Raw genomic sequence first — 8,826 nt, 5'->3', positions numbered from 1 at the left:
AGCTCAGCAGAGATGTTGTCACTGAGCAGAGCTGGAGGGGAAGAGAAAAGATGACGCAGAGCTCGAGAAACCAAAACTGGAAACTCTGACAGGGATTGGCCACCTGGGGGGCAATCTGAAAGGGCTATATAAAATGAGCCTAAGAGCTGTTACCTCACTGCTGTTCCCGTCTATCAGCTGGCTGTAGGCAGGAAGCTTCCTTCTCTGCTTTCCTCCAAGGTAAACCCGGAAGCTATGAGATGTGGGTGTCAAGCTGCCAACCTCTGCCAGGCTACCTGCCCGTGAGGCTCATGCCATGAGAGCCGGGATGCCCACTCTTCAGGGAGTCTACACCCCTGAGTGCCCTGGGCTCAGAGTGGTCTGAGGGGATGTGTTGGTGGGCTTTTAGGGGGTTCGGTTGCAAAACCCCAAGAGTCATGAAACTTAGCTTATAGGTGCCATGTCAGCAGTCTCTGGCCTTAACCCTGCCACTTCACCTCCTTGGGCTTTAGTTCCTCATCTGTAAAATGAGAATCAAGCTACTTTACCTGCCCAAAGGACTGGACGATTTCTGAAACCCCTTTATTGTAGAATCTAATGTGACAGTGAGTTTATCTTTGAGGATAGATGAAGTGATCTGAAGTAGATATTCAAAGTGTGGGTTTGGGCGTTAGTCAACTGTGGCTTTAAATCCTGACTGCTACTCCCTAGTTTAGCAGGCTTGGGATTATTACTTTTCTGAGCTTCAGTTTCCTTATCTATAACGTGTGGTTTAGAACAATGGTACCTACTTCATGGGGTTGCTATGGGTATAAATAACCTTGCACTGTAAAGTGCTGAGTAAGTGCTCAGTACAGGGGAAGTTGTTTGGGTTTTTTGTTAGTTTTCAATTCAAGGAAAATGCATTGAGCGGACAAAGTTCACATTAGAGGTGAGTTGTGGTGGGGGAAGGGAAGTGTGTTTCTATTTTGCTGCGTAGTGGAAAAAGCATAGGTTTTGGATTCTGTAGCCTTGAGTGTGTGTCTAGGCTGCACAATTTCTTATGTGACCCTGGGCAAGCTCCTTTACCCCTCTCTGCTTTCTTTGTGAGAAAGGAAGTTGATGTGAAGCCAGTGTTTGGGGCCTGTAAATATTCAATGCATTGGGAGAATAAATCTATCAACAACCATCATTTAGAAAATTCTGTGTGACAGGCACTGTTCTAAATGCTAGGGATATAGTGGTGAACAGTTGCAAAACTCACAGCCACCCTCCGAAATAGGCTTTATTAATAGGCCCACCTTAGGGATAAGGAAGCAGGCTCAAAGAAGTCCCAGGTATCCTGCTTAAGACAAAGCCAGACAAAGCCAGAAACAGAAACCACAGTAATGATACTAGCTGACTTCCGCTGAGTGCGCAGTGCATGCCAGGCACTGTACCAGAGAGGATTCCACCCTGTAATTCTCATAACCACCGGTGTGGCAGGAACATCAGCCCGCTGGTGCCGTGAGGAAACGGAAAGCCTGCGGCTCCTTAGAGGGGTCCTGGGCTCAGTCCAGAGCATCTCGCTGCTTTTTGTGGACTCATCCTCGAATCGAAAGGGAATACAATAGAGCGGGAGTGGCTCCAATAGGGCTCTGGGGACCGTCTCTTCCCTCTCCCCCATCCCAAGTACGGCGACAAAGCCTTGCGCTGTGCCACCATGCGGCAGAAGGCGGTATCGCTCGTCTTGTGCTACCTGCTACTCTACACCTGCGGCTGCGAGGAGACAGGTAAGGATCCTGGGGCACCTGAGGACTCTGGGATAAAGAAGCGGAGAGTTTCGGGATCCCTGGTTTCGAGACCCAGGCGTGCCTCTGGACGAGAGAAGCTATTCCAATGGACAGCGCGGCGCGGGGTCCCTGTAGCTAGAGAGTCCCAGATTCGAATCCGTGCTCTGTCAATTCTTCCATTCTCCCTAAATGAGTTCATGCCAGTTCTGTACCAGGCAGAGCACCCTGGGAAAAGTCTCTTCCCTTCATTGAGGCTCTCCGAAATGGGAGGATGGTGGTCCCACCTCCGGGGCTGGTCCGGAGCATCAGGCACAGAGTAGGGGGACCCTGCTCCCCACTGGACATTGTCCACTATCCTTCCAGACGAAAGACGCTCAGAGGACAGTGACTCCGGGTTCTGGGGCACGCTGACCTACATGGCCGTCGGAGGAGGTGGGTCTGGGGGGCGGGGAGCCCCGGAAGGTGGGGCGGTCCCTGCGGCTGGCATCCCTCACTGCTTCCTCTTCCTCCAGGGTTCATGGCCATGGCGCTGCCCGCGCGCTGGGCTTCACGAGCACAGGCATCGCCGCCAACTCGGTGGCTGCCTCGCTGATGAGCTGGTCGGCCGTGGCGAACGGAGGCGGAGTGCCCGCCGGGGGGCTGGTGGCCACGCTGCAGAGCCTGGGTGAGTGCGGGCCGGGCCAGGTGGCCCTCTTTTCTGTCCTGAGCCCTTTTCACAGGCTAACTCAGCTCTACTAGGTGGGGCTTCTTCTAATCCCCACCACTCAATGGGGAAACTGAGGCACCCAGGGATTAAGGAATTTACTCAAATTCTCCCATATAGTTAGCACCACGGCCAGGATTCAAACCCAGTCAGTCTGCCTTCGGGTTTTCAGACTCTAAGGCCAGAGCCTTCACTAATGCTTTGGCCAAGTCACAAGTCTCTCAGTTTCCTCAAGTGTTAACCAGGATAAACATCCTCAATTTAACATTTTATGAATCTTCTCAATCTCAGAGAACCAGAGTGGCAAAGAAATGTGGTGAAGCGACCCAATTCAATCTCATACTAACCCTGGTCTTGCATTTCTTGAACATCATGAAGGGGATGGATACAGAGCACAAAATGATGCTTCTAAAAAACATGCTTTCACCTCTCTCTCTCTCTCTCTCTTTCATCCAGCCCTTTCTTTTTTTTTTTTTTTTCTCTCCCCCTCTGAGGAGTCCAAAATCCTACAGAAAAACCACCCCTGACAAACTGCCCCTCTGCCTTTCTGAACCCTCCATCTTCCCTCAGTTCTGGATGTCAAAAGCCCAAAGAACCAGCCCAAAAGGACACAGCCCTTCTCAGAGGGGGCAGAGAGGAAGACACAGACTAGGCTGCACCCCAGCAGTGAGAGGTGAAGGGTGTGGGCAAGGCTAGAAACAGTCCTGTGCTATAAGATGGTTGTCCTCTCACCAACTGTGTTTGCTTTACAGGGGCTAGCGGTGGCAGTGCCCTCATGGCCAAGATTGGGGCCCTTCTGGGCTATACTGTCCACAAGCAAATCAAAAGCAGAGGGAAGGAGAGAGCGGATGAGGAGTAGCTAGCAGCTCCCTGGACCCTCCTCCTTCCTCCTTGTCTTCCTTTTCCAGCTGCAGTCCAGAGGTTCCTCTTTCACACTTGGCAATGACCTAGGTAAAAAAACAGAATAAACTTCTCTCAGAAAACACTCTGTCCTGCTGTGAGTCGTGCTTGCTATGAGAAGCCCAACAAGATCTGGCTCTGGTCTGCCTCATCCACACACCCCACCTGCATTTCCCCCAAAGGCCATCACAGCTCCTGGAGCAAAACTAGCTGATTTTGCCTCTGAGCCTTGGCATATTCTGTTCTCTCTGTCTAGAATGTCCTTCTGAAGCTCATAACCCAGCTCAGACATCTTCTTCTCCGGGACTCCTTCCCAGCAGAGCTGCTACTCCTGTCACAGCCTGAATGCTCAGGCTCTATTTCTCAGGGTTCCTGGGGAGGCAGATTCTTTCTGTTTTCAGTGAGAGAAGTTCCCAACTACTTCCCTGATTGGGCAGAGATGGAGAAGCCAGATCTCCATTCTCCAAAGAAGTGCTAGAGTGGTCTCCCTCAGGTGGAGGATAGAAGGCCAGACATTTGTCTTGGGGAAACAGTGTAACAGCAGCTTTTGGGGGGTCAACAAGGCCTCCCTTCCCTCAGAAAACTCTGGGGACAGGGTAGGCAGTTTTCATCTGGAGCCTACACGCCTTCTGAGGGGGAAGGGAAGGCCAAGCCCTTGGGAGGATCTGAGGTTTGGGAGGCCTGTTCAGTGAACCAGAGTGCCAGGACCTAGGCAGGGGGAGGGCAAAAAGGCCCTGGAAATTGTTTGGTAGTAAAGCTAGGGCTGGTTCTAGCACCAGTCGTGCTGTGGTTCTGGTCTGAGTGGGTGCACCAGCCTCGATGCCAGACCAGCCTTCTAGAGAGATCTGCACCCCTGGGAAGTGGCCATGTGTGAACTACAAAAGCTGGTCACTAAAGGGCCAAGCCAGCTGTCCTCAGGCCTCCCCCACCCAGCCCCACTTCTAATCCAGAATTTCTTCTTCGATTACAAATGTATGGAGGTGGGTAAGAGGCTCTTTCGTGCTTGCTCCCGTCCCCAGGTCCAGCGCCACCCCTGCAGGTGGCAATGGTTTGCCTCAGCTGGCTTGCCCCAGGCCCCCAGAGAAGCAGTGTTTGTGGAAGAGGGGACACAGGTGGTGGAGGCACCATCTGCACCTCAAACACTGTCTCCACAGCTTGTGTCCAAGAGCGGAAGCTGAGCTGAGTCCCCTGCCCTGATAATCACCACTGGGCCTCAGCTGAGTCCTGCCTTGGTTCGGGCCATTCACTGAGGGGCAGATGGAGTGGACTTCTGCCCAGGAGGGGATGGAGTCTCAAGCATCACACTCTCCCAGGCCTGGTAATTGCACCCCAGTTTGTCTGTAGAGTTGATATCCCAGAGACAGAAACGTGTATCCCTCAGTCCCTTCACGGCGAGCACTGCATCTGATTCATTTCTCCTCCCCCGTGCCTGGCACACAGTAGGTGCTCAGTATATGTGGGTAGAATTGAACCTGAGGTTAGTCTCCGCCCATGTACCTGTCCCTTTACCTTTCCCAACTTTCATGGGAAGGAGGGACTGAACCACTTGTTCTTTCCCAGGGGAGCCCTTGATAATACCCGCTGTCACTGCCATGCAGGCCTCGGGGAGGGGACCTCAGCCCCCTTTAACACTGTGGTCAAGTAAACACAGGCCCCTAACCTTTTATTCAATATTCTCTAGCACAGATGAGGCTGGGTTTTCAATAAGGCAGTGGAGCAGAGTGGTTAGGGATGTCCCTCTGGAGTCCCACAGACCTGGGTTCAAACCTGCCCTGCCATCTCCTACCTGCATGCCCTGGCACAAGTTCCTTCACTTCTCTGTGCCTCAGTTTCCTCCCCTGTAAACTGAGAATGATAATAGCATCTACCTTGTGGGGTTTTTGTTATGAGATTAGATGAAATAATGAACAGAAAGAGTTTAACGTGATGCTGGCACATAGTAAGCACTCAGTAAATGTCCATTATTATTATGATTAAGGGCTTGCATAAAGCAAAGAGGAAATAGCCAAATAACAGCCAAGAATTAGATAAGCTAACTTTGGAGTCAGGGTTTACTTTCTGGGGCTCACAGCCCCTGTTCTTCCTTCCTCCTAAGGGCGGGCAGCCTGCCCCAGGGGCAAACACCCTCCTTAGACATCATATTGCCTTGAACAGCCTCAAGGCCAGAGAGAAATGGACAGCTCTGCCCCCAGATTTTAGATCTGAGGCCTCAGCAGTTCTCAAGCTGAATGACACTGGCAACGACTCGTCTTTAAGGAGATCCTCTGCCTACCACAGGATCCCTTTGGGCCTGTGCAGGATAAATCTTTGCTTTCATTCTGCAGAGGTTTGCTGGGCACTCACTCTGTGTCAGGCACTGTGCCAGGTGTTAAGGACACTGCAGTGGAAGAGACCCAGTTCCTATGTACTTGGAGCCCATAGCGTACAAACTAGGAGCCCCCCAAAGCATCCATGACCCCCTTTCTCCCTCCCTGTCACCACCTCCTCGCCCCCATCTCCTTTCACCCATCCTGGCCCTTGTCAACTTTCACGGACCACAATCGTCTTGTCTACAAGGTATGAGACAGAATGATGAATACAAACCAGAATTCACTAGTGCAACAAGTCAGGACATGCTAATCACCTTTGGACTTCTCCTTGACAATGGCCTTCAGAAAGACACAATGCTGAGTCCTGGCCCAGCTCCAGGGGGTGGCGCTCAGGCAGGTTACTTGTCCTCTTTGAGTCCCAGCTTCCTCATTTTCAAAACCAGGGGATTTGGACATCAGAGTCTCCGAGCGCTTCCTGCTCCAAAACTGCTGAGCCTGAAGCACAGACTTCTGAATCTCCTGGGTCCTGTCAGGTCCCAGTGCTCTGAGATTTTATTTTTGGAAGCTACCAAAAGCCACCTTGTGGTGCCAACTTTGGTGACTAAGGTGGGTGATGTTGCTGAGAGATGCCTGTTTGGTCACAAATGAGGGTAGCTAGAAACTAGCAGGGCATTTCCTCACTCTGGGACCACACCCTAACACAAGCCCAAAAATAGATTCCATCTGTGTGGCTTACTTGATGGAAAACAGTGTTGAGGTCCTCTGACATCATCATTTCTCTCTGGACCTCAGTGTCCTAGTCTATAAAACAGAGGAAGGGAAGTGTTGGACTCTCCTCTAGACCTAGAATGTCTTTCCAAAGTGCTCAAGTTAGAGGTGTCTTGCTCTTTGATTAAAATCCCTTTATCTAGAGATTTCTTTTATTCTTTAAGGGCCTCCCTGGCCCCCAGACCCTTGAAAGTCCACTCACTCCCTCTCCAGGCAAGCCTCCCACAATTCCATTACTCTATGCATGGATATGGCCACCAGGTGGCAATACAGTCCCAGCCTGGAATCCTCAGCCTGAATCATCCTCCAGCAGCTCCACCAAGATCAACAGCCCTCCCTGGGGCCAGGCCCCCCCATAGATGTTAGAGACCAAAAAGATTCAGGCCCTGCGCCTGCTCTGCAGCAGGAGCTCCTGAAGCTCACAGGAGTGGTCAACCCTCAGGATCCTCCTTCCAGACCCTCAGTCCTGCAATGCTGGGATCTCCTGAGCACAGCATTCAGGACCCTCTGCAATCAGGTATCACTTCCAGCCTGTGCTTCCAGACCTGAGCCACAGGGATTTAAAGGCAATGAGAGGAGAACTCCACACAAACATTTCTTGTCTGGGCAGCAGATGGTGATGCCAGGAAGAGGGCATCCCTGGACCCAGACTTGAAGGGGACCTGGGCCAGCAGAGGGCCTGGGTCAGCAGTAGCCAGAGGGAGCTGAGGCAGAGGAGGCCTGTGGCTTCCTGTGAAGAACTGAAGAGCCACTTCCTTTAAGCAGATGGCTGTGAGGGAGGGGCAGAGGTCAGGGGGAGAGGAAGGCCCTAGGAAGACCCTAGGAAGCGGCCCAGGGCAGCCTTCTATTTCCTTTCCCTCTGGGGTCTCCATGAAGCAGACAGTGCAGACAGGCAGGGTCACACCTTTATGTGCTGTGAAGCCACAGAGAGGAGAGTCAGGTTAGGGGCAGTTCATTTGTACAAGACCAGTAAACAAATGGCTGCTTGGTTACTCAAAGAAACAGGCCCAAAGGCACCTCCAGGCATGCAGGAACTGAGGCTAGACGAAGGCCTTCCCCATGACCTTCCAATGACAGTTCCTTCTTCACTCTGGGGTCTCTGCTCAGATGTCACCTCCTCGGAGAAGCCCTCCCTGACCACTACTTTAAAGCAGCCTCCTTGTTTCTCTCTACCACAGTGGTTCCCAAACTTATCCGCTGATGGGAATTACCTGGGGGCCTCAAAACATACAGATACCTGTGTCTCACCCACAGAGATTGTGATTTAACTGGTCTGGGGTGTAGCCTTGGGCTTTGGAAGTTAAAAAAAAAAATCTCTGGGTGATTCGAATGTGCAGACAGGCAAGTGTGGGAACCACTGTGCTAGCATATCATCCTGTTTCAAGTTTCTGAATAAGGCCAGTAAAGAAATGGGGCTTGGTTACTTCAAGAAGCAGGCCCAAGCACTCAGCCCCAAATACTCAAGTCCAAGTACTCAGCTTCAGAACCCAGTCCCAAACACCCAAATCCAAGGTTTTACATGTATCAGCTCATTTAATCCTTACCACAATCTTTTTTTTTAATATTTATTTATTTATTTAGGCTGTGCCAGGTCTTAGTTGCAGCACGCAGGATCTTCGTTGCGGCGTGCGAACTCTTAGTTGCGGCATGCATGTGGGACTTAGTTCCCCGACTAGGGATTGAACCCCGGCCGCCTGCATTGGGAGCACAGAGTCTTACCCACTGGACCACCAGGGAAGTCCCTTTACCACAATCTTCTTAGGTGTTATTAGGATCCTCATTTTACAGAAAATAAATCAGGCAGAGAGAGGTCAAATCACTTCCCTGAGGTAAACAGCTGGCAAGTGACAGGCCAGGATTCAAACCCAGTCAGCCTCACTAGGACAGTGCCTGGCACCCAGAGGGGACTCTATAAGTGACTGTCCAATCAAGGAACTAATTTTAATCTCCTTCTGCCTCACCCATCCAACCCCATTCAACTGAGCAACCAGGCAGCCTGGAGATTCTATTTTCTAATTATTTCTTTAGTCTGTTCACGCGTCTCCACCCACATGGCCCCCTCTCAGCATCTAGCTCACTACCCTCAGGCCTGGAGGGCAACTACAAGGTCCTTCTAATGGGTCTCCCTGTGTCCACTCTTGCCCCCCTGTGCTCACTCTTGTCTATTCTCCACATAGAGTCAGGAAGATCTGAAAACAAAGTAGATCAAGTGACATCCACCCCACCCCCCTCAAAACCAACGGTGGCTTCCCATCACCCTTAGCATAAAATTCTACTTCCTGGGCTTTCCTGGTGGCACAGTGGTAAAGAATCTGCCTGCCAGTGCAGGGGACACGGGTTCGAGCCCTGGCCCGGGAAGATCCCACATGCCGCAGAGCAACTAAGCCTGTGTGCCACAACTACTGAGCCTGCGCTC

The 8,826-nt window shown here is 51.6% G+C and overlaps 1 protein-coding gene across 1 annotated transcript; it reads left to right on the top strand.

Moving 5' to 3' along the window:
- Positions 1-1,660: 1,660 nt before the first annotated feature.
- Positions 1,661-3,345, top strand: IFI6 (interferon alpha inducible protein 6; the record flags this gene model as incomplete). The annotated part of the gene is given in 5 exon segments (XM_079697939.1): positions 1,661-1,730; positions 2,094-2,162; positions 2,243-2,265; positions 2,268-2,394; positions 3,186-3,345. Coding segments are annotated over 5 exon segments (396 nt in total). The 3' UTR covers positions 3,293-3,345.
- Between the last annotated feature and the right edge of the window lie 5,481 nt (positions 3,346-8,826).

Source organism: Hyperoodon ampullatus, assembly GCF_949752795.1.
Source record: "Hyperoodon ampullatus genome assembly, chromosome: 2".
Classification (NCBI taxonomy): Eukaryota; Metazoa; Chordata; class Mammalia; order Artiodactyla; family Ziphiidae; genus Hyperoodon; species Hyperoodon ampullatus.
Note: the sequence above shows the minus strand (reverse complement) of the source record. Positions and strands in the feature narration are given on the sequence as shown.